The sequence below is a fragment of the Neovison vison genome, chromosome X, assembly GCF_020171115.1.
Source record: "Neovison vison isolate M4711 chromosome X, ASM_NN_V1, whole genome shotgun sequence".
In the NCBI taxonomy this organism is placed as follows: domain Eukaryota; kingdom Metazoa; phylum Chordata; class Mammalia; order Carnivora; family Mustelidae; genus Neogale; species Neogale vison.
Window position 1 is genome coordinate 36371105 of NC_058105.1, and position 25543 is coordinate 36396647.

Sequence of the window (25543 nt, forward strand, 5' to 3'; positions counted from 1 at the left end):
GCATTCCACCCTGGACTAGCAAGAGAAAAGGGAACTGGCTTGAAAGATGTTTATATCAGTGATAGGAAATATGTGTTCTATTTGAATAACGGACATGGGACTCCAAATATAGATTATGAGAAGTGAAAACTGAAATCCAAAGAAGAAGGGCAGGGGCTTCCCCCAGAGGGGAAAGAGAGCTCATCCCTTCCTCCTTTGGTAAAACATATCTATGTTCCATGTCCTCTCTGCCGCTTGCAATTGGTGAATTGTTTATGAAGGAACTCACTTTGGGAGTGAAGGGTTGACCTTCACAGAGACATCAGAAAAAGATGGCTCTCAGAAATAGAAAGGCCATCACCCAACAGCTTACCTGTCAAATGTAGGAATTTCTATCATTTGAAGGTAACTTCTTTCATCCATATAATTGAGATGGTAGCCACCCAGCAGAAGGTCCCCTGGTGTGGTTACTGACCTCCCCCCACCCAAGTTCATGTTCTAGTTCTGTTGCTTAAGAGGATACTGAAATATTGAAACATTTCACTTATCTTCCAATGACCTTTGCTTCTGAAACTCATTTTCCTTTCTCTATCAGAGACCTCTCCGGTCAGAAACACACATACACACACACACCCCACAAACACATCCTTTCATTGTTTAATAGTAGCAACCCACTCCTTCTCCTTGACCCTGGAAGATAGAGCCCATGGTATCTGCCCTACAGGAGTTAGGAGTCTAATCAGGGAGACCAACCAAGCATAACTGAGAACAGAATGTATCCCAAAGTAATTTTTTTTTAATAGTTGCTACAGGAACTTGGAGATGGGGAGGTTAGCACACACACTGGAATCTTGAAGAAAATTGCAAAATTTTCAGAGAATGGAATCAGTCACTCAAGTGTAACACAGAGAGGGATTTTGAGGATGTGAGAAAAACCCCCACAGAATTGGAGGTGTAATCCCTCTATCTCTTGTTCTTTCTCTCTCTTAAACACACACACACACACACACTTAGGTCACATAATATAGTTCATGCTTATTCAGGCTTAAAGCATTAAACCGCTTATTCCAGAGTAAATCCTCTACTGTCAACCAACCTCTAGGCCAAAACCACTGTGTTCACTGCCCTGCACTACTGCGCCCCACATCTCTACCTTCAGCCCCAAACTTCAGTGTTTTATTCAGCAACCAAAGGCCCTAGAAAAGACAACAAGAATAGGAACAAAACAAATGCAGAGATTTGATATTGAAGTAACACTCACTCATTACTACTCCAAATAATTTAACTCCCGTTTTCTTAAAGATTTTACTGATTTATTTGATAGAGAAAGAGCGCAAACATGAGCAGGGAGAGGGGCAGAGAGAGACAGGGAGAAGCAAACTCCCCACTGAGTAGGGAGCCCAACAGGGAGTCAATTCCAGGACCCCCAAATCATGACCTGAGCCAAAGTCAGATGTTTAACGACCAAGCCACCCAGGTGCCATTTTTTAAGTTTACCCTGTGCTAGGTATCCAGACACTGTGCTGAGAAACTTCCATGCATAGCACCTCACAACAATCCTGACTACAATCCTGGAAGATAGGTAATATTATTATTCCCATTTTACAGATAAGGAAACTGAGGCACATAGACTTAGAAGGACTTGTCCAAGGGCATACTGTTCATAAACGGCAAAGCCAAAGTTTGACCTCAGCTCTAACTCTAAAGTCTACATACTAGAGACTGTGTATTACAGTGGGGAGAGCCAGGGCTCAGCAAGTTTGTCTGTTTTTTGGGTGGGGGGTTGGTGGTGGTGGTAGTTTTTTGTTTTTTTTTTGTTGTTGTTTTTGTTTTTTTTTTTTTGCTAGAGGGCCAACTAGTGAATATTTTAGGCATCATGGGTCCTAGGGTCTCTGTTGCACTCAACTCTGCCACTGTAACACAGAAGCAGCCACAGTTAATGTGTAAACCAATCAGTATGGCCAGATCCCAGGTAAACTTTGTGTACACGAACAGGTCACTAGCTGGATGTGGCGCCCAGGCTATAGTTCCATGAGCCGTGGGTCAGAGTATCTGGAGTGTACTTGGGATGGACTAGGCTTCAAGACCTGGCTCTCACCACTTAGTAGGCAGGTATTTTCATCTCTCTGTGTTTCATTTCTTCCTCTGTAAAATGGTGATGATACCTCCCCTGTCAAGTCATTGTGAGAATTCAGGGTTAAAGGAATGGAGCCTAGTAAAATACTCAATAAGTTAATAATAAAAGCCCACACTTAGGCTGGTCCCTAGAAGGAAGAAAAAAGGTCAGGGGTTAGGATAGGTACTGCTGTCTTTAAAATTGAGCCACCAAGGCTCCAATGGCCTTGATACTCAGCAGCAATAAATAACTCACTCAGGATTCCAGCTACTTCTCCTGCCCTTCAGCTCCATAAACCTTGTTATTTTAGGAGTATATGTTCCTGTTAGAGTCATTAGTGAGAAAGTCTCCCAGTCTCATTTCAGCACTTGTCAGGCCCCAGAAACCCTATCATGGGAGGGCAGGAATAGGATTTTGTCTTTATTTGTTAGGTGTTTCCTGCAAGGATGAGATTCTCGCTGCCGGAGTCATGCCTGTGTCCCGAGGACCCAGCACAGGGCCTGGTGCAGAGTAAGGGGCTCAGGAAATGTTGCTGGTTTAATTGAACTGGCTTTAGAGTAACCCTGCCAGGAAGCAGAAAGAAAGTGACTTCGTAGAAGCCCTCCAAGCACTAAGGATCCCTGTTTTCTCCACGAGAGGGAGAGAGAACCTATGTGTGTAGGGGGGAGGGTAGAGGAGTGTGAGGGATGGTTGAGAGGACAGAGAAGTACAGAATATCCTGTCCTTGGATGACATTAAGCCACCCTGCAATGGTCTCTCTGAGCCATTCTCCTGAATTTCAATCACCCAGTGCAAGCCATCCAGAGTAAGTTTTTTGCTTGGACCCAAAACCATACTTATGGAATCTTCCATCTTGGCTTTAAAGAACCCCCTGAGATGCCTCAGTTTATCACTTGCCAGTCTGCCCCCCAAAAGTCATGCTTCCTGCAATCCTGCCTTGCCAATCTTTCTCAAAGAGAAATTCCCTCCTTTATCTATGGAGTTGTCTCCCTTCCTCTGAAGTGTGTCTTGTGTAATAATCCAGTTTTTCATTCTGGAATTTGTTATAGTTATTTATGGGATCTGACTATACAACAAGGACTGTACTAACTTCAATTGGATGTACTGTCTAGGTGAGGTCTGTGTTGAGTCTCATACAGAGTCATTTTGAGTCTATCCAAGAATAAATGATTCTCCATCTCATAATAATGAGAGGCATAATGATGAAAAAAACAACATTTGGGACACCTGGGTGGCTCAGTCAGTTAAGCATCTGCCTTTCAGCTCAGGTTATGATACGAGGGTCCTGGGATTGGGTCCTACATCAGGCTCCCTGCTCAGTGGGGAGCTTGCTTCTCCCTCTACCTCTGCCACTCTCCCTGCTTATGCACTCACACTCTTTCTCAAATAAACAAAATATTTTTTAAAATAGTTAGCATTTATTAAAATTTTTTGGTCTATTTCCCACAATAATCCACAATGAGAATGACAATAATATTTCTTTCCTTGTTGCCAGACACTGAGTTAACCCTCTTAATCTTTAAAATGACCCTAGGAAAAAAAATAAAAAATTTAAAAACTTAAAAATTTTTTTAAAAAATGACCCTATAACATGGGTTACTAGTATAATCCTCATTTTTCAGATGGGGAAACTGAGGGTCAGAGAGATTAAGCAACTTGCACAAGGTCACCCAGCCAGGAAGTTATGGAGCTGCAATTTGAACCTCAGATCTCTCTGCCTGACTACAGAGACCATGCTACCACTCTACCTTATTAGAAATGTCTTCATGTATAAAGCCTACATAACACTGATAAGCTAATGAAGATGTATGAGGAACACCATCTTCCTTTTGTTTGGTGTTGAGAATGTTTCAAAGCATTTTCCCACCCCCATGATCCATCTGATTGTCATGGGAGCCCTATGAGGAAGGCCAGGTGGGTGGGGACCACCAATTGCACGGATAAAGACCCAAACACAAAGACACATTCCAAGTCCCACCACAAACACAGGCCAAGAGAGAGTCAGAGTTCAAGATACATGTTTCCAAAAAGTGTTCTTTCAAGGGTTAAGTTTCCTCCATTCCCTTTATTCTGATTTCATGCTGAAGATTTCAAAGTGGGCTGCTCACAGCAGGTCATGAAACTTCCAGCCAAGCCTTCTTATAAACGTGAAAATTTTGGGGGTGCACTTGACTTAGTCTCCTTTTTTGCCCCAATGTTTCAAGATCTGCCATACCTGCACAAGTCTTGTAACCTGAGAAAAAAGGAGGACCCAGTCCCTTAAGAACTGGATACCCTGCAGGCCTGAACACATCTCACCACAGATCTTTACATTGTTTTCTTTTATTAATTGGAGAGTTACAAGTCCACAATTCTAAAATCTACCAAGTCCTGAAAACAAAAAAAAATGTTAATAAATTTCCTATCAAAACTCCTGTGATGACAAAACATGAGATGAACTGATGTGGGGCAATTTATTGTCTTTGTTTATTCCACTGAGTCTAAGCATTCATAGGTTTTGCTGCTGTGATATTAATGTGTTTGACTATAGTAGCATTTCTAGATAAAATACCGGACATCTGTTTACATGTGAATTCCAGATCAACAGTGAATCATGCTTTAGTATAAGTATGTCCCAAGTATTATAAAGGGATACACTTATACTAAAATATGATTTACTGTTGATCTGAAATTCAAATGTAACTAAACTTCTTGCATTTTTATTTGCTAAATTTGGCAACCCTAATTATGAATGCTGCCTTAAATCCCACTGGGAGTGTTACCTAATATATGGTACAGATGGCCTATTATTGTTCTGAAATCTGACAGATTTAGAATTCCATAACACATCTGGCCACAACAGTTTTAGAGTAAGTACTGTGGATCTGTGAACCTGTAGCATCCTCCCAGCAGTAGGCTTGGAAATGCCCAGGACACCCAGCTCTCAAAAGACTAAATGCCGTCAGAATTGGTTGCCTCTTTGGCTTTCATTATATTTTGCCATTGTTCTAGTCCATGGGCCATTAGCTGACCTGATCACACCCCGTCTGACTTCTTATTTGGCTTTAGTGAGTTTCCAGGCTCTCCTCTTCAATTGCCCTGACATGGTGGTTCACTTGCTCCCTCCCAGACGAGTTTTCCAAGACAGCCTCTTCTTTCCTTCTAGAATTCCCCTCTTTAAAGTAGGAAGTGCGTTCCCACTGCTCTCTGCTGCCATCCCATGGCTAAAATAAGCCACTGCACTGGACTTAATTTCGCAGCACTAAACGCTTCCAGAGCCCATCACCTCCAGCAAGGGAGGATTATAACATCTACTGGGAAACCCCATTAAGGAAATTCCCACTGGTGTATATACAAGCGAATGGGAAACTATATTTTTTAAATATGTATTTAAAACAGAGTTTTCAGCATCTAGCCTCACCTTTCTTCAGTTAGTTCAAGTTAGTAAGCCTTGGCTCAAATTTGAAATTCTAATTGCCAGCTGACTTATTTTATGACTCTGAACTTCTATTGCCGTTGATATAGGTAAACTAGTTCAGGTACCAAGTGTACCAGGTAACTGCAGCAACAGCCAGATGAGTACAAAATGTCTCAGTAATAATCCTTAGGTAAGCAATGCATCCCCTTCTTTCAAAAAAAAAATTCATTGTGGATTATGTTCTGAGTAAGTAAGTATCAAAGTGTTTTAGACAGAGACAACATGTAAAATGTAGAGGCCACTTTGAATTATGACCTGGGCCTAAGCTACTTGCCAAAAACCTGTTCTTTGTCTCAAATTTCTCCTGCTGTGGTAAAAAGCTGAACCACTTCATAACAGTATGGCCTAGCAAGCTCATTGTAATGGCAGTGATGGAAGGGGTTTTGCACATTTTCCCCTCTTTGGAAAATTTTGTCTTGCCCTTGATTTCCTTTCTGAGCGTTTTTCTCCTCAGCAGAGCCCAGCTTGATTGGCAATTACAAAACAAGCCAACAAAACTTGTTCTATCTCAGATCATTTTTGCTGGCTGGCTTTTAAAATACACCCTTACGCACAACTGGACTCTTTTGAAGAACTGACATCTGAGACAATGAAAGTTGGGTCTATTCTATTGTGTAGCTACTCACTGAGGGAACAGAGGAAGGTTCTAGAAAGATCAGGAGACTTTTTCCAACCTTCCAGAAAGACTCTTAGCTCAGAGTCTGCCATAGCTGGGAACTCAAGTTTTCTTCCACATCCTTGCCTTCTCCCCTAGGGGATGTGGTGGGGGGGTAGTACTTCTTACCTTTCATATTTTCTTTTCCTCCAAGTGTACTAAAGGAAGAAGTGTTTACAATATAAGGCCCCCAGCTTAAAGTCAGATGCTGTTTTAGAAAACGCATAAAGGTAACTCAGTGCCAACTACTTCAGGGAACAACAGGCCTGAGCTGCTTAACAAAGCTATGAATGTTAAACACAAGGTCAAGGTGATCTTTTTTCTAGTCTCATCTACTGCACTTTATACATACCCAACAGTCTAAAATCATGTGCAAATCACCAGTGACGTGACTCAATGTGGGACTGACTTGTTGTATACTGACCTTTCTCTTGCTAACAGATTCCATGGCACAGAAGAGAGTGGATTGTGGGAGTTAGGAAAGATTTTTCTCCTCTGACCTCATTGCCTGTCCCTAAAGGAGCCACTGAAAACTCACTGCTACTGGATTTTTTTCTCTGCCTCACACCCCTGGTTTCCTTTTCAAGAGCCCACCCTTCACCCCCAGATCCTCTGCTCCAACCGAGGGATTTTGCCCCATTTTCCACTGTCTCATCAGAGACAGGTTCTTGGTCACTAACCAGGGAAGTGTATCCCGGGCTCACTACTCTCAAATGAGCACTCACTATAGGCCTGACACACAGTGAACATTCAAATGTTCATTGTTGCCGTTATCATTAGTATTTAACCTCTCTGGGCATCAGTTTTTCTCATCTATAAACTAGGTATATATCCTGGGTTGGTTCATACATATAAAGTGCTTTTAAAAGTATCCAAAACACAGGAAATTGTATGGATATTTAATCTGTGACTATTATGACTAGTACTAAAGAAATACCTTGTGGGTACAGAGAATATGAGGTGAAAGAGAAGTGTGGGGGGGCCTTTGGGGGAGAAAGTTCCACTTGGAACTTTGGAATTTGGAATTTGAAATGCCCACTAGATAGTGAATATTCAGGACTGAAGTTTAGCAGGAAAGCAGAGAAGAGAACTTTCTCACTTTAACAAGTACAGTAAATGTCTGCAAAGCCCTATGGGCTTTGAAATGTCATACAACATACAAAATTGTCCCTCCTCCTCAGAAGCTTACTGGGGTAAGAAAGCCAAGTCACAGGCTCTACATAAAAGTAAGTATAACACAGGTCAGGCTCTAAGGGGTACCTTAAGGAAGAAGCAAAGTGGTCCAGGCTTGAGGAGGAGGGGTCACCTCTGGCCTGGGCAATCAGGGAAGGCTCCGAGAAGTGAGATTCTCTGACTTAAGGATTCTCTGTAGCCTTTCCTTCTGACTCTAGTGCCTGCCGATTCATCCCTTCTCTGAATGCCCTGAGTTCCTAAGTTGCTGTGCCTCATAACTAGTCAATTTTCCCTAATGCTAAGTGGATCCAATTTGGATGTATTTTATTCTGATCTTTCTTCTTATGAAGTGGTGCTAACAGAAGAATCAAAGGGGTGTGGGTTTGTTGTTGTTGTTTTTAATCACATCCTTACTTAGCAAAATCTCGTGATTTGGAAGGGAGTAGCCTTTACCAGTCTGTGCCCACTACCCAGCTGAGAACCTGACATTCTTTGCCTGCCTGCACAGGTATCTGAACACAAACATGGCCTGCACAGGTATCTGAACACAAACATGGCTGTCCTATTACTTGTTTCATGTGAGTTTGACTGGTCTGTCAGTGAGATCCTACAGGCCAGAATAACTGTGGGTCTCTCTTGGTGTGACCCACTCTCCATGAATCCCACAGAACTGGACACAGAGCAGGTGTACGGAAATACTTGTTGAAAGGCCGGAATTGAAGCACATTGATCTTGCTTTCCCTTAGCCACGAGAAAGTCAAATTCTGTTCTGTTTTGGGTTCGGCATGTGAATCATGCCCTAAAGCCACGTGATTATTTAGACGGCTGTAGGAACTAGAGTTCACATATGATGTACCTGTGGGGAGTTAGGGAGGTAATTCTCCTCACTGAATGAATGAAGTCGGAGCTCTTCCCAGGTGAAATAGAAACAGTTTTGCTAGTGGTTTAGGGGAGATTCTGGCTCTTTCCAGTAGAACCTGACATTATTTCTATCAAGAATTACTCCTTCAGAGGTGCCTGGCTGGCTCAGTCATTAATCGACTGCCTTCGGCTCAGGTCATTATCCCAGTGTCCTGGGACTGAGCCCTGAATCAGGCTCCCTACTCAGCAGGAAGCCTGCTTCTCCCTCTCCCACTCTTCATGCTTGTGTTCCCTCTCTCATTGTGTCTCCCTGTCAAATAAATAAATAAAATCTTTTAAAAAAATAGAATTATTCTATCGAGGGGCAAAGAGCTATTGAGCCCCTCCACTTACAATGCAGCTTTATAGCAAAGGAAAAAAGCCATGGCTTTTTCAAAAGTCCTATACAGTAAGGAAAAAATTCATTTTCAGCTATTGCCCAAGAGCATTGGAGAAATGAAGAATCGTAGATTTTTAAAAACAGAAAGAACTGCATGGAGGGCCCTAGTAGGTTCGTGAAGAAAAAATCTGGACAGTTGTCAAGGGAGGTCCTATACAGCTAAATCAAGAAACTAAGATCTTCAGCATTTCCTCCTCCTAACCCTTCTCCTGTGTCCGTTAGCTCTGCATCTTCCCTCCTGCCTTTCCTAGCTGCCTCTCAGGAGTCCAGACCTGGCCTTCTGACCATTGCTCTTCAGCTTTGGTGGTGTGCAGACTCCTTATCTAGCTAGGTAACTGGCTAATATGATACACTCACTTTAATCTCTTATTTAGTTAATAGCATTATATGTTACCACATCCTAAAAACATGGATATAATTTCTTTTTTAAAAAAATTTTTATTTGAGAAAGAGAGAGAGAAGATTAGCAGGAGGAGGAACACAGGGAGAAGGAGAAACAGACTGCCTGCTCAGCAGAGAGCCTGATGTAGGGCTTGGTCCCTGGACCCCCAAATCATGACCCGAGCTAAAGGTTGATGCATAACTGGCTGAACCACCTAGGTGCCCTATAAAAACATGAATATAATTTCAACACCTTGATCCAAAGCAATAGATGACAGGAGCATTTCAATCACTGTGGTCAGGCCAGTAGGGACAATACTGGGAAATTCAGCTTTCTGCCAGCCTCAGCTCACACCATCCATGACTGCCCAAGTGCAGTGATGAAGGGCTTGTTCGATAGCATCAGCCAAAACAGGGCTCCAGTCCTGGCCCCACCACGTACCACAAATGTGATCGTGGGCTCAGTTCCATCATCTGTGAAGGGAGTTTAATGCTAATACCTGCCTTTAAGATTGTTGTTAGGTGATGTATGCGAACATCTGATACAGGGACACCTGGGTGGCTCAATTTGTTAGATGTCTGGGATCGAATCCCGCATCAGGCTCCTTGCTCAGCAGAGAGTCTATTTCCTCTTCTCCTTCTGCCTGCTGCTCCCCTGCTTGCTTGTTCATTCTCTCTCTCTCTGACAAATAAGCAAATAAAATCTTAAAAAAAAATAAAGAAAATCTGTTACAATGTTTGGTCCATTGTAAGAGCTCAATGTATGGGAGTTAGTTTATGTTAAGAGTAGTTCCCCATTTCAACTTCCAGGAGGCTTGTTTTCACTACCACACATCACCCCCTATATACACTAAGGAAAAAAAGCTTTGGAAAGAGCATTCCACCAAGGTTCATCCATCATATACCTAGTTACTCAATCACTCATTTAACAAATATTTATTCAGTGCTTACCTTGTGCCAGGCATTTAGCAAAATACTGGGAATATAATGGAAACTAAGACATGCTCTTAGTTTATGACATGCTCTTAGTTTATTAGTTTAGGCAGCCCTTTGGCTTTCTTTTTTTTTAAGCCTCCTGAAGAGGAAATTGGGAAAGGGCTCTATCCTTTTCACTAAGCCACAATCCAACAATCCCAATACAATATCACTTCCCATGAAAAGTAAAATAGTCACAAACGGAAAACACTTCCAGAATGGTGGAGTAGGGACTTCTGAAAATCCACTCCTTCAAAAACGCAACAAGGCAGAGGAAAAATATTCCAAATAAACATTTTCACAATTCTGAAAATTAACCAAAGATTTGCAACAACCAGAGGAACATGTATTCAAGAAAAACAGCTGAATCTTGGTAAGAATAGCAAGTTTTGTGATATTTTAACTTGCCTATTCCTCTCCCCCTTTACCCAGCCCCATAGTAGTCTTGAAAACCAACGGCCTTGGAACCACAGCAACTGTGAAAAGCAACAGCTTGGTAGCTTCTCCACTGGAAAGGAGAAGATTGGGTTTGGAGCTCCCCCAAAAGACCCATCCCCAGAAAATCATCATTATATGACCTGTCTGGCAACTCCCTAGAAAAGCTCTATTTACAGAGCTTGTGTTTATGTGATATTATTCAAGACCAACAGCCCTTTCCCCTAAGGGCATTTGTTGAAAAATTCAGCGGCAACTGTTTCATATCACAGCTGCCTGAAACAGTGGATAGCAGTTGAGGCAAACAATAGGCTTATCAAAAAAATAATCTGAATCCAGAAATATATAAAAAGGATTGTAGATGAGGACCCGGTGGAATTCATCCCAGTAGTGTAGGAGTGATTCACATAACAAAATCAATGTATTACATTATATTCATAGAAGGAAGGGAGAAAAACATACATAATCTTTCAATTGACATAGAAGTACTTGACATAATCCAACACCTTTTCATGATAAAAAAAAAAAAACACTCAGAAAATAGATAAGAACTTCCTTAACGTGATGAAAGCCATCTATGAAAAAGCCATAGCTAATATCACACTTAATGAAGACCAACTGAAAGCCTTTTCCCTAAAATCAGGAACAGGACAAGGATAGACTTATTGATAAATGGAATAGAATTAAGAGTCCAAAGTAAACCCTTACATTCATCATTAGTTGATTTTCAACAAGGATCCAAAAACAATTTAATGGGGAAATAACAGCTTTTTCAAAAAATAATGCTGGGACGAGTGGATATCCACATGGAAATGAACGAATTTGGACCCCTTTTTCACACAATATGCAAAAGATAATTCAAAATGGATCAAAGACCTAAATATAAGAGCTAAAGCTATAAAATCCAGAGAAGAAAACCTAGGTACAAATCTTTGTGACCTTGGATAAGGTGATGGTTTCTTAGATATGACAGCAACAGCACAAGCAACAAAATTAAACACAAATTGGACCCCACCAAAATTGAAAACTACAGCTCTAGTCTCTACAGTTTGGCTCTTAGTGCAATGAAGCATACAATGAATACACACTCTGCTGTTTTTCCTGCAATCTCTCCTTCTGAAGCATTCTTAAAATCGAGTAGAGATTGATTAAATAACCCATCAAATTTGAACTTCGTTATGCAAACAGGAATCAGGATTGTGCTTTCAAGGTTCACAGATGTTTTGGGCTTCGATACTACATGGTATTTTAACAAAAACTTCCTTTATAATATTCTAATTGCAGTTTGTTCTGCCAAAATCCACACCACCCTACACTACGCTTATCAGATGTAAAAACAGAAACTAAAAACCTGTCCAAACTATAAAATCACCATCTTCAGCCGAATCAAAAATCAGAGCAGAGGCAGTGAAGACAGAGGCTGGATGGTAATATCCTATGTTAAAAGAAGTTTTGCCTCTGTACTTTATGCCTAAAGGAAAGTGAGTTCTTTTTTTTTTTAAAGATTGTATTTATTTATTTGACAGAGATCACAAGTAGGCAGAGAGGCAGGCTCCTCTCTGGACAGAGAGCCCGATGTGGGGCTCAATCCCAGGACCCTGGGATCATGACGTGAGCCAAAGGCAGAAACTTTAACCCACTGAGCCACCCAGGTGCCAAGGAAAGTGATTCCTGGGGTCAGAGTTCTTGGAGATACATGACAGGAAGTCCCAGGTGGTCATAAAGACCAATGCTGACATGGTCCAAATATTTGGTCCTAGCAGCAGTAGGGAGCAACATCATAGTACAGGGATTGGCAAACTACAACTAAAGTGTTAATTGGCACGGGGCACCTGGGTGGCTCAGTTAGTTGAGCATCTGACTCTTGATTTCAGCTCAGGGCATGATCTCAGTCTCATGAGATCAAGCCCTGCATTAGGCTCCACACTCAGCAGGGAGTCTGCTTGAGATATTCATGCGCTCGCTCTCTCTCTCTCTCTCTCTCTCTCTCTGCCCCTCCCCTGCCTCTCTCCCAAATAAACAAATAAATAAATCTTAAAAAATTTAAAAATAAAAATAAAGTGTTACTGTCACACATACAGCCACACCTATTCATTTACACATTTACATATTGTTTATTGCTGAATTTCTACCAAAAGAGTTGAGTAGTTACTACAGGAACTATATGGACTTCAAAGCCCCACTTATTAACTATCTAGCCTTTTGCAGAAAAAGTTTGTCAACCTTTGCTGCAGAACATCAGTACATCAGTCCTGATATCTCCATTCAGCATTGCACAGCATGCATCTCCGTAAACCTGTTCCAGCTTCAGTGTTCCCACTCTCAGCTGATGACGTTAATAGCTACCAATTCTCCCAAGAGAAGTCCCTCTCCCCTTTACACTCAATCCCCATCTACTCCTTCACTCCCCATCCATCACCACATCCTGCCACTTCCTTCCTCCTCCTCACAGCATTTTGCATCTGAGCACGGCTTTCCATTTCCACTGCCACAACCTTAGTCCAAGTCACAATCATCATATGCCAGATTCCTAACCAGTCTTCCTACCTCGAGTTTTGTCCACTTTCTGCCTCCCATTCATCTCTCACTTGATCCCCAGACGGGTCTTTCTAAAGTCTAAGTCTGATCTTATCATATGCATAATCATATCAGCAGCTAAGACTGAATGAGCCCTAACTATGTGCTAGGTATAATTCTGAGTGTTTTGTATGTAGTAAGTGATTGTTTTCTTTTTTCAAGAGTTATTTATTTTTTTAAAAAGATTTTATTACCTTATTTGAAAGAGAGAAAGCAACACACAGAGCATGAGTGGAGGGGAAGGGACAGGAGAGGGAGAAGCAGACTCCCCACTGAGCAGGGAGCCTGATGCAGGGCTCGATCCCAGGACCCTGGGATCATGACCCGAGCTTAAGACAGAAGCTTAACCAACTGAGCCACCCAGGCAAACCTATTTATTTATTTGAGAGAGACAGAGAGAGCATGCATGCATGGGGGAAGGGGGAGAGGGAGAGAGAATCTCAAGCAGACTCCCCACCCCAAACACAGAGTCCAGTACAGGGCTCAGTCCCACAACCCTGAGATCAGGACCCAAGCCAAAAATCAAGAGTTGGATGCTCAACTGACTAAGCCAAGCAGGGGCCTGATAAGTGATATTCTTCTTTTTTTAAAACAATGAAACAACACACTCTGATAAGTAATCTTAAGTCTCACACCAACCCTAGCTGGTAGATCCTGTTTTTATCTCCATTCTTCAGAGGAAAACACTGAAGAACAAAGAGAACCGATGCAATCTAGCTCCAGATTCTACAGTGGAGGGTCATAACTACTCTATTACTCTAAACACACACAAATGCACACACTCACACACATAAAAAACATATTGCTTATGGCTCCCGATCTCTCTTAAAAAGAGCCATACTATTTACAGTAGCCAAAGGTTATGGTTTTCACATTCTGTAACCCTTCTCTACTTCTCCAACCACATCTCCTGCCATTCACAGCTTTGCTGTTCCAGCTGTAACCACCCCAGATGGCTCTAGTTCCTCATACAGGTCATGCCTTTAGTCATGTCATCTCCACTACTTTTGCTCTTCACTCCTACTACTTTCCCTCCCTACACTTAACCAGCTTCTACATATCATGTAATGCTCCACTCAGGTATCACCTCCACCAGGGAGCCTTGGCTGAGCAGTCCAGATTTGCTCTCCTTTGTGCTCCCGTTATGTTTTGTTCATATCCACTTTAATTTTAAGCCCTTACTATACTGTTTTAAAACTGCTTATTTATATATCTGTCTCCCTCTCTAGACTGTGCACTCCCAGTACCCTTCCCACAGCATCCAAACATCTTGCTTTACCCTTCTACTTTTCTATACTTTTTAAGGACTTTTTCATCCCAGCCTCTGGCATAGGTTATAATGCCAAAAAGAGTCATAAGAGACTATAGGATTGTGTCTTTCTGTGTGATACAGGACATGTTGGGGATCATAAGCATCTTTGAATAAGATGAGATCACATAATAAAAAAAAACTTAGAGGTTATTTTTGGTAGTTTCGTAATAGTAAAGTGCTTTAGGGTAGTCTAGACTTCCAAATATATAATGGCTCAAACATACTAAAATACTCTCAGGCATGTAACAATTCAAGGCAGATATCGGCCAGGTAGTTCTCCTTTATATGGTCACTGACAGACATGAGCTGACAGAAACTCATAGGTTATGCTGGTTACCATATCCTAGTCAATGAGAAGCAGAAGAAAACATGGTGGAACACACATAAGACCTCTATAAGCCAGGCCTGGAAGTACCCCATCATTTCTCAGCAATCCCATTATTAAGAGCTTAATCATGTGGCCACATCTCACTGCAAGGGAGACTGGAAGGTGTAGTCCGGCTGTGTGCTTAAGGAAGAGCAGAATGGTTGTAGTGGGAAGCCAGTGACCTTCACAGATATGCCAACAGTAAAGTTGGGCTAGTCTACCTTAGGGGATTGGTAATTGATGCAAGAATTTGATTTCCTTTGCCCTAGTAAGCTATATAGTACAGTTCTGTTTAAACTTTCCCATGGGAAGCTGGGAAATATGGGCAGTATTTAAAATCACGGCTGACGGCTGAGCTCCCTATTGAGTTGCTTACCAGGAAGTGGCAGTTTGATGATGACTTGCAATGCTGATGATTCCTTAACTATTAATCACTGACACTTTGGAGATTGCCATTAAGTAAAATCCCAGCTGGGTTAGTACACAGTGCTGCAATTTGGGCCCCCGAATACTGTTCCCTCTTCTGCATGTCTAGACTTGAGAGGGTGTTAATAGATGGCAAAGCAGCAAGCTGATTCACTGCTAGCCAACCAAAAGGTGCTCGAAACCAAAGTGGGAAAGAGATAAAATCAAGCAGGGAAGTCATTTCCATTCTAAACCATAGCCACAGGCATGAGCTTATTCTCTGCCAGTTTGTGTTTTCCCAAACATAGTGCATGTTTGTTGATGACATCGCGTAAGCTCAGGGAATGAGTAAAAGTGAACCAATTTGAAATAAAATGTCCCCATGATTCTCTGCTAAGAGACATGGATATTCCCAGAAAAAACTATGTAAAAGAGCTACCCAGGCTCTACTCCCAAGGGATGCTCATTTAGTCAATCTTTGGTGTGACTTGGGAAACTGAATCTTTTAATGTTCACTGGATGATTCTGATGGAAAGTCAAAGTTTGGTAACCATTTCTCTAAGATGATGGGAAGAATAGGGAAGCATGACAAAGCACAAACCCAACAGAGTGATTTTGCCTAATATGTGAAACAAATAACTCTTTGGAAAATCCAGTCTCATAGCCTGACATGTAGAGACATCTCTGGGGTTAGATCCATTCATGGAAACCTGGAAAATAAGCTTCTTCTGGGGATTAGCCATGCAGCTTCCTGTAAACTGGGAGAGGTATTATGAATGTATACTTCTACCTGGACATCCAAGATGCCTAACTTGTTCTCTTTCTTTCCCAGTTTGTCGCTCAGCCTAATTGCCAACAGTTACTTGCCACCCTGTGGTATGACGGCTTCCCTGGATGGCGACGGAAACACTGGGTAGTCAAGCTGCTTACCTGCATGACCATTGGGTTCCTGTTTCCCATGCTGTCTATAGCTTACCTGATCTCACCCAGAAGCAACCTTGGGCTGTTCATCAAGAAACCCTTTATCAAGTTTATCTGCCACACAGCATCATATCTGACCTTCCTTTTCATGCTTCTCCTGGCTTCTCAGCATATCGTTAGGACAGACCTTCATGTTCAGGGGCCTCCCCCAACTGTCGTGGAATGGATGATATTGCCTTGGGTTCTCGGTGAGTCAAAGAAACCAGGAGCTATGGCTAGATTGCCTGCTGCTCCTGTTTAAAGACAGTAAGTACTGGAACAGGCAAATGGACCAGCCCTGAATTAGGACATCTTTTCTTTGTGCCATAGGGAAGCCTTTTGTTGGGAGTCTCAGAAATGTAGTTCCTTCTTCCCCAGACCCCAGTCTCTTAGTATTACCTGGCCCACAGTGAGATTGACAGTGAACCCAGGGCTTAATTCTGCTAACCTAACATCTTCAAGGACAGGAAATTATCTGTCAGTTGGTGTGGAAGAAAAACCAAGTATCAGTCAGAATGGGTTTCAGCTAAGCTAGGCAGAGCAAGTGTTAATCAGTCTATTCAATGCCCTTCCTATAACTCAAGAGCACTTGAACCTGTTGCTTTCTTGAGGCTACCCCACAGAATCCCAGTGCTTATTCATGGTCCACATCCTATATGGGTAATGATTCCACAATCGGGAGGGGAACCTGAGAAATTCACACAGTTCATGGTAAAAGTAACTTTACCAGTAGTCTCCAAGCATGGCTAGATTGCATTGGACCCTCCAATGCATTACTATCCTCCAAATCCTTGCTACTCAAACTGTAATTCCCAAATCAACAATGTCGGCATCACCACTTGGGAACTTGTTAGACATACAGAATCTCAAGTCCCACCCTGTACATAGGGAATCAGAATCTGAATTTCAACATGATCCCCAGGTGATTGACATGCACTTTAAAGTCTGAGAAGCACTGCCTTGGACTACAGCCACACCTTTTACTGGCTTCTCAAGTCCAAAATTCAAGAAACATCTACATCATCAGTCAGAATTCCAGAACCCCCCCCACACACACACACAATGAGAGGAGAAAGGAGAAAAGAGTATTCTAAATTATTTTGGGCCCCATTGCCTAGTGTCAGCCTCAACATCCAGTAATTCAGTTGGCAGTTAGCTAGTTCATCTCAAAACTTACTAAGTTTTCCCTCCAGCACATGGTGGAAACTAAGGACTACAGGATAATATTGACCTCACTAGTTTATTAACATAATTAGTGTATTTCCTACTTCAAAATGGGAATAGGTTGGAATCAAGCACCCAAAATTGCAGCAGCATTCCAGTAACTATAATAGCAATGCTAAAAGTGAGTAGCATCCAGAAAAATTTAACATATGAGCATCTTTGGGTAAAGCCTATCAAGTTTGGTGAGTCCACAACTGAGAAGTGACGCAGGAAAGAAAAAGAGGCACATTATTATTATCATCTCTGGGGGCTTCACTCCAGTGATCTCAATTCATTCATTATTTTTGCCTGTCTTTACTCAGGGGAATCCTACTCTGATGACTATGATGACTATTTTGACCCTGTCTAGAAATAAACCTCTTGCCTCCATTTTTTAGGTTTCATTTGGGGGGAGATTAAGGAAATGTGGGATGGTGGATTTACTGAATATATCCATGACTGGTGGAACCTGATGGATTTTGCAATGAACTCACTCTACCTGGCAACTATTTCATTGAAGATTGTGGCCTATGTCAAGGTAAACTGGAATGTTTGCCATTTTTCTTATGCAATGATTTGTGTGACACTAAGTTTTATCATGGGGAGCATGAAGAGTTCAGGGGGAAAGTGCCTTTGACAGTCCAATCCATGCAGGAAAGTACCATATAAATAGACATTCTTTCAATAGTTTGTAAGTAGTTTCCACTTAAGAATAGAGCAATTTGCAAATGAATCTTTAGCTTCTTAAACTCTGACAGTAGAAGGATCTTCAGCCACACACCCACCCACTCAGTTAGTGTTTGAATCCTTTCTACAGTATCCTTGCCAAGATGATCCACCGATGTTTCCATAGGTCAGGGGACAGAAAACACACTGAATTCACAATCTCCGAAAACCTCCATCAACACTTGCCACTTCATTAACAAGTGCTATTTTACGTTTTTCTAATATTATTTTCCCTATGACACATCCATTAATAATCTTTCTTCCCTGTGGGGTCAAACAGAACAAAGCTGTTCCTTTTTCTGAATAGTGCTTGCAGTGTGAAGCCATCTCTCCCTAACTTGCTGATTTGACTCTTCTCAAAGCTAAGTATTCACACTTCCCTCAAGTGTTCCTCATATGACAGGTAGGGGAACCCTAGAAACTTCACTGCGGGAGACAGAGATCTTTAATCATCTCTCCCTCCCTTATTATTTCCAGCTCCAGGATGATCACTCAAGCTGTTATAAATCCAGCTTTTTGAGTATCACTCAACCTATGCCTCTCTACCAATTCAGATATTGAATACGTGCACATGCACACACACACACGTGCGCGCGCGCGCGCACACACACACACACAGGTTATCTTTTTTTTTTTTCCCTCCCTTGTCCGTGATTCTTTTTTTTTTTCCAATTTATTTATTTTCAGAAAAACAGTATTCATTATTTTTTCACCACACCCAGTGCTCCATGCACACACAGGTTATCTTAATGCTTTTCCCACATAATGTACAACCTAAATTATCCTGAAAAATAACTCATGTCCAACATCTCATATTGGTTAGTCCCAGGCTCTAGGTTCAGATTTGGTGCTCATTAGATGATAGAATAGCTGGCTCCTTCTACCCTAAGTTGAACTCCTCCAGCATGAGGAAAAGCTGACAATTCAGTCTCCAAGATTGTCTAGTCAGTCATGCTTTTTGGCACTAACTCCCACATTAAGGAGTTTTAGAATGGGAATATGGCTGTCCCCCAAATCTCCAACAACTTATTTTTATATCCTTAATATGCATATTGTATAAATTTGAGGACCTTGGGAGCTAGTTATGTGGAACATGAATATTGAATGCAGTCATGAAACATTTTTGAAAAAAGCCAAAGAGTATGCCTTATACTTGTGGTGATCATTTAACACATACTTACAACTTTCTTACAAGAAAAAGCTGGTGAGGAAAATGTTTGAATCTCTCTGGTTAACGTGCCTGGATGAAATCCATGTGATTTTGGCACTCTGCTGACTAAGTAACACTGTTTGCCTTGGGAAAAAATACTCTTCCTTTGGAAGTGGTACTTATTTACAGGAAGGACAACAGATTATCAATCTAGAAACTGGTGGGTTTTGCTTAAACAGGAGAATTTAGAATAAATGATCAAGAAAAGGATTTACTCTTGGGATATAAACATGTGTCTATAGATTCCCAACATTAGCTAATTTTATAACCTATTCAATTTCACTGGCAGGGATTTCAAGGAGCTAGAAATTCCCCCATCACATAGTGGAAAGATAAATCAACTATACTAAGCTGAATAAATACCTCGCAACTGATAAATACTTAACCCAAAGGAAACAACTGCCACAAAATTGGAGTTCTTCTCAAAAAAAAAAAAAAAAAGAAGGAGAATTTATGAAGCAAGGCATGCCACATGCAGATTTGGATTTGCAATGAGAAACTGCAAATGGTCAGTCTGGTCTACTCATCCATAGATGCATACTAGTCTGAGAGGAACTTCTCCAAGTAGGCTGAGACAACCTCTATGAGGTAAAGCCACAAAAGCTGGTACCCATGCCCCTTGAACCATTTCTGGTCACTGTTGTACTAAGGGGGTACAGAAATGCCATGGGATAAGCTGTTCTTAGAGAAGATCCTTTATTAGAGCAAAAACAATAGTCAATGAGATATATGTATCAATATATAAAAATATCAACTATATATATATATATATATATATATATATATATATATATATTCCACTGCAAGTGGTCTGCAACAACAGAAACCAAAATGCAAGGCACATACCAAAGTACTCAAAAGGAACAAATACACATAACATCGGCCCTCAGTGACCCCCAGATAATCCTACAAATGGAGAATATTATCCTTGTGTCTTCTAGGATAGTACCACCTAGATTTATCCCAAGACCACCTTATCTGAACTTTGATACCCATTGAGTTATGGCCCTTTCTTCATCCAGGACGTGGCAGAAGACACAATCTCCCACTCCGTCCTTATTATTATTAAGGCCCTACCTTAGGCTGGCCCTCTTCATATTTGGCTTCTGAAATGACAGACTCCAATTTATACCCCTTTGAAAGACATGGAAGTCAATTTTCAATCTGGATTCTATCTCAAAGAATATAAGAAAAATTACTTGCCTCCTAGTATCACTACGTAAAGAATCAGGAAACCTGAATGTAATCCTTGTTCTGATACAATCTAGATTACCATAGGTCATCCTTCTACCTCCTTGAGCCTAAGATTCTGCCTCTGCAAAATAAGCAGATTGGACTAAATCAGTGGCTGTCAGCCTTTTAACTTTTTCCATGAAACCATATCTTGAAGCTAAAACTTATTCAAAACTTCAATATATGAGAGAGCTCAAACATTGAATTTGGATTGAGGAATCAATCTTCCAAGCCTTTTCTTTGGCTCCCAGAGCGGCTACAAAATGCTTCTACTAAACCTTCAGGCTTCAAGGAACACAATTTGCAAACAACTTGTGTTAGATCATGGGCCATCAAACTATGGTCTGCAAACCAAATTTGGTGGGCTGCCATATCCATATGTTCACGTATTCCCTATTATTTCTACAATGAGGAGTTGAGTAGCTGTAAAAGGGACCATATAACCCACTAACCAAAAATTTCTGCTATCTGGCCCTTGACAGAAAAAGTTTTGCTGACCTTGACACTAAAAGATCTCCAAGTTTATTCCTTGCTTTCATATTCTATAATATCTTCCTCCAAAGGTAAAGATGTAAAACACAGATTTGCCGTAAGAATCCTTTTTCATATTTCTGAATGTTCTACAAATCCAGATTCACTGTCCCCCGGGCACCAGACTTCCCTGTGCTTACAGCTGTGATTATAGAGGGAGGAAAATCCTGAATTAAGAGCTGTGCAGGTTCCAGTTGATAATATCTAGTTCTAAAATATAGGTCTGTTTCATTATTAATATCTCCATGTCTCAGAGCTCAGAACTTCTAAAGACTCATCAACATATATGCTGTGATACCAACTATCATTTGAGTGAATATTTAATAGAGATAATACTAGACCAAGTGTGTTGAGATCACAACTTTAGGCCTGGCTCTGCCACCAGCTTGCTGTGTGACGAGAAGCAAGTCACTCTGCTACCTGGATTTCAGTTCTCCCACTTGTAAAATAGGCCTGAAGATACCCACCCCTCACAGCGATGCAGCCAATGTGAGATATTTTTGGTGCTGTTATTTTGGGAAGGAAAAATGCAGAGATATAAGATTTGGCCAAGAGTATATAAAACAGATTATCTACCTAAAGTTCATCTGAAACGGAAGCACAAGGGTGGCAAGGTTTCTCTCAACTCCTCTGACAGAGAAGAATATTGGATACACACAAATGATTTTAACAACACCAGTTTTGTCAGTTGTTGGAACTGAACCACAGTTTAGAAATGCTAACAATATAATTTGGCCCCCAATGCAACATTTTCTCAGAAAAGTTGTTTACATTTAGTCCTGAGAAATTGTGATATTTAGATGAGAGCTCAAGGCAATATGCTTTGGATTGAATTCCAGGCAAAATCTACTTCTGTCTTGGGGAAGGTAATAAGCAAATTCCTGTATTTCTATAACATCTCTCCTTATGGAGTACATACTCTCTCACATATGGACACATAATCACAAACCTGTGCAGTGGACAGGAGTAGATACTATCCTCATTTTACGGTGAAATGGAGAGATACAGGCAGTTTTAAGTTAACAGAGCCCAAATCGGATATAAGGCCTCACAGTGAAGCTATCTTTCTATAAAGCTGATCCTAACGTTCCAGGAGCTGGAAGTCCAGAACGGGGCTGAAAAATGGGTAACCAACCCCAGAAATACTGGCTCTTCCTCTCCTTCAACCCCCTGGCTCTTCATTTGTACTAGAAGGACATGTGGACTTGTAGGGCTGTCAAAGGAACTATAAAATACATGCCTACACCACCATGTGGAGCAGTACTAAATTCACTACCTGGAAGGCTTACATGCTATTTGTAATAGAATGAAATACATTACAGACTGCTAAAATCCAACAGAAAACTGAGTAATGGCCCTCTAAGGTTGCTCTAGCAGCCCCAAACTCTGAGTCAGCAAGGAAGGCAGGATGAACACTGCACACCGAGGAGGCAGAACCTATCCCTCATCCTTCAGTAACTACAAGTTGTCTGTGGTACTCAGAAGGAAATGGAGGACTGGGGAGGTAAATCTGATTTGAAATCTCATTAGGAAGCAGAGTAATTTGTCCCCACTACCTTGGGTATACCGATGGCTCTGTTCCAGTGACTCTCCCCAACAATCTGGTAAACTCAGAGTTAGAAAATGTCTGTGGATAAACCACAGGTGGTTGCTCCAGATGATTGCTTCAAAATTCATTTTTCTCTGTGTATATGCAGGGAATATATTTGGGTGAGAGTGGGAGGAAAAGAGTTATTAACATCATATATTGATTGGATGGGGAAGGGAGACAAACAGTGCCATGCACAAGGCCTGTTGTATAAATGAATGCTTGATGCTTACTTTAGTGGCTTTGTTTGGGTACTAGACAGGAGAAAAGAAGAAAAAATTCTATAAATGCTCACTGTACCTCTCACCTTGTGTACTTGTTTCTTGCAGTATAATGGTTCTCGTCCAAGGGAAGAATGGGAAATGTGGCACCCGACCCTGATTGCAGAAGCGCTCTTTGCAATATCCAACATTTTAAGTTCGTTGCGTCTCATATCCCTGTTCACAGCCAACTCCCACTTAGGACCTCTGCAGATCTCTTTGGGGCGCATGCTGCTTGATATCCTCAAATTCCTCTTTATCTACTGCCTAGTACTGCTGGCTTTTGCCAATGGATTGAACCAGCTTTACTTTTATTATGAGACCAGAGCGATCGATGAGCCAAACAACTGCAAGGGAATCCGATGTGAGAAACAGAATAATGCCTTCTCCACGTAAGACCCCCCCCCCCCGGCCTTTTTCTGCTTTCTCTTTCTTTGCTCTATTTTCAGTCCATAGCTTTATCACTGTTTCTTGACAGTCCACACAAAGCTTACATATGGATCAACCCAAAGGATTTCTCGCTATAGAAACCTTCTTCTCACTATAGAAGACTAAGAGAGGAAGCAGTTAGGTGAGAGAAGAGACACATACATGGGCTCCCAGGAACTCCTCTAAAGAGCTAGTTCTAAACAATTTTGGTAGCATCTCATATTTTTAAAAAAATCTTTGAAAAGGGGGTAAATAATTCCTCACTCTTAAAAGCATCACTAACCAAGGAAATGAAAGAGCAAGGCTATTCCTCTGAACGAGTGATTACCAAAGCTAAATTACATATTCTGAATCAAGAACAAAGAAAAAGGAGGGATGCAAGAATATCTTAATGTAGACTGGGATATTATGATGTATGATAAGAAATGTATATTTGGCTTTCCTGTTTCTGGCACAGAGCTCCTAAAAGCCTTGGAATTTCCTAAGGGCCAAGACTGACAAAGGTGTCCTTTGTTGTGTTAAGAAGGTGACTTTAGGACAACAACCTAAGGATGGAGGCTGGTGGCCAGGGGAATCAACCTTAAGTGACTAAAGGGTTGAAACCTTCAGTCCCACCCCTCAAGCACCAGGGAAGGGAGAGGAGCTGAAGACTGAGTTTAATTTAACCAGTGGCCAATGAATCTAATCAATCATGACTATTCAATGAAGCCTCCACAAAAACCTTAAAGGACAGGTTTTGGAGAGCTTACAGACTGGTGAGCACATGGGGATTTGGGGACAATAGGGTGTCTGGAGAAGGCATGGAAGCTCACAGATTTGGGTCAGTCTGATTTTGGACCACTAGACCCAAAGTCACCCCTCAAGGTAAAAATTGTAGAGGACAACAGAAGGTCCCTCTAAGACTCTGGTCACCAAGAAGGTGGTCAGTGTGGGGGACAGCAAAATTAAGAAACTACTGAAACCAGAGAATTCAGTATGAAGGAATTGTTTTCATTTTGTGGATATCATCAGCTTCCTGAAGACCCTTTAGTAAAACAGATTATGAGAGTAACCAATTTAGGAGCTGTGCCTTTAATTTTGAATACTGTAGAGTGGAAGGGCATGTTTGGGTTGATACAGGACCCAAACAATGACTAAACAATCACAGATGACTATATGTGATCCAGATACAAAGGAGGCTATTCCCAAGGGAATGACCAGCCCAGTTAACTGGATAAAAGCCCCTGTAGGGCATGTTTACCCTGAGAGGGGGCACTTCTCAATTCCCCCTATCAATGCCAAGTGGAATACCCCAGATGAAGCCGCTGACATGCTTCCTATACAAGATACATGGAAATGACTTCAAGATGACTGAGAAATCTGCCTGCTGAATATGCCCCCATTACTCAGGTCATAGTAAATGCTGTGGTTAAGAAGCCTCTTTCACACAGGCACCCCATATAACCTTACTGCTGCAAAACCAAAAAACACTCTGGAAACCTTTGCAATTTGATGTCTCAGCTTTCTCTCGTGGGTCTTAATAAAAACATTAGGTTAATTAACTTTAGAATAGGAAAAGGCCACAAAGTGGAAGCTTTTAAACAGTTCTTAAGGAATAAGGTGAATAAAGCAAATATTGAAAGGAACAAAACAAAGAGGAAACAGAGAAGAGTCCCAGGACTCATCCCACAGGATGGAAATCTTTGGGTGGTTATTAAGAACTGAGATGAATAAAACAGACTTTGACAGGGTTAAAGTAAAGACTTTAACACAACACTCCCAAAGGTTTGGATGGTCAAAGGGACTCCATACTGGTCCCCCAACATTAAAGGGCCCAAAACAAGTCTACTTTATTTATCCCAGTTTGGAGAACTTTAAAAAGCCAGCAGGCAAAAATTACAATGAGAAACCTAACCAGCAATCATTTGGGGCAGTGTTTGGACAAAATAAGTTAAAGATTGACAAAAAGGCCAGGGTTCCTTGGCTCAAACTCTAGCTGGGAACCCAAAGTCTTCTGTACAACAGTAAGTAAAATGGTTAGAGGGTGGAAAAGAGAAGTTTCTGGACTCATTCATACAGAACTCCTCTTAACTGTAATACCAAAACCCCTTGGTGATGCCCTGACTCAGGCTACAGTTAGATTGAGAAAATATAAAAATGTAAGGATAGGGACACCTGGATGGCTCAGTATATAAAGCACATGACTCTTGATCTCAAGATCATGAGTTCAAGCCCCATGCTGGGTGTAGAGCTTACTTAAAAAGAAGTAAAAAATTAAAAATGTAAGCATCA

General features: G+C 41.4%; 1 protein-coding gene across 1 annotated transcript in view; it reads left to right on the forward strand.

Annotated features, from left to right (window-relative positions):
- TRPC5 (transient receptor potential cation channel subfamily C member 5) overlaps nucleotides 1-25543 on the forward strand; it is a 138927-nt gene that overhangs the window by 73046 nt on the left and 40338 nt on the right. The window contains exons 4-6 of the mRNA XM_044234456.1: nucleotides 15965-16301; nucleotides 17694-17833; nucleotides 22913-23235. Of these exons, the coding sequence (XP_044090391.1) occupies nucleotides 15965-16301; nucleotides 17694-17833; nucleotides 22913-23235 (800 nt within the window). The remainder of the gene's footprint in view (nucleotides 1-15964; nucleotides 16302-17693; nucleotides 17834-22912; nucleotides 23236-25543) is intronic.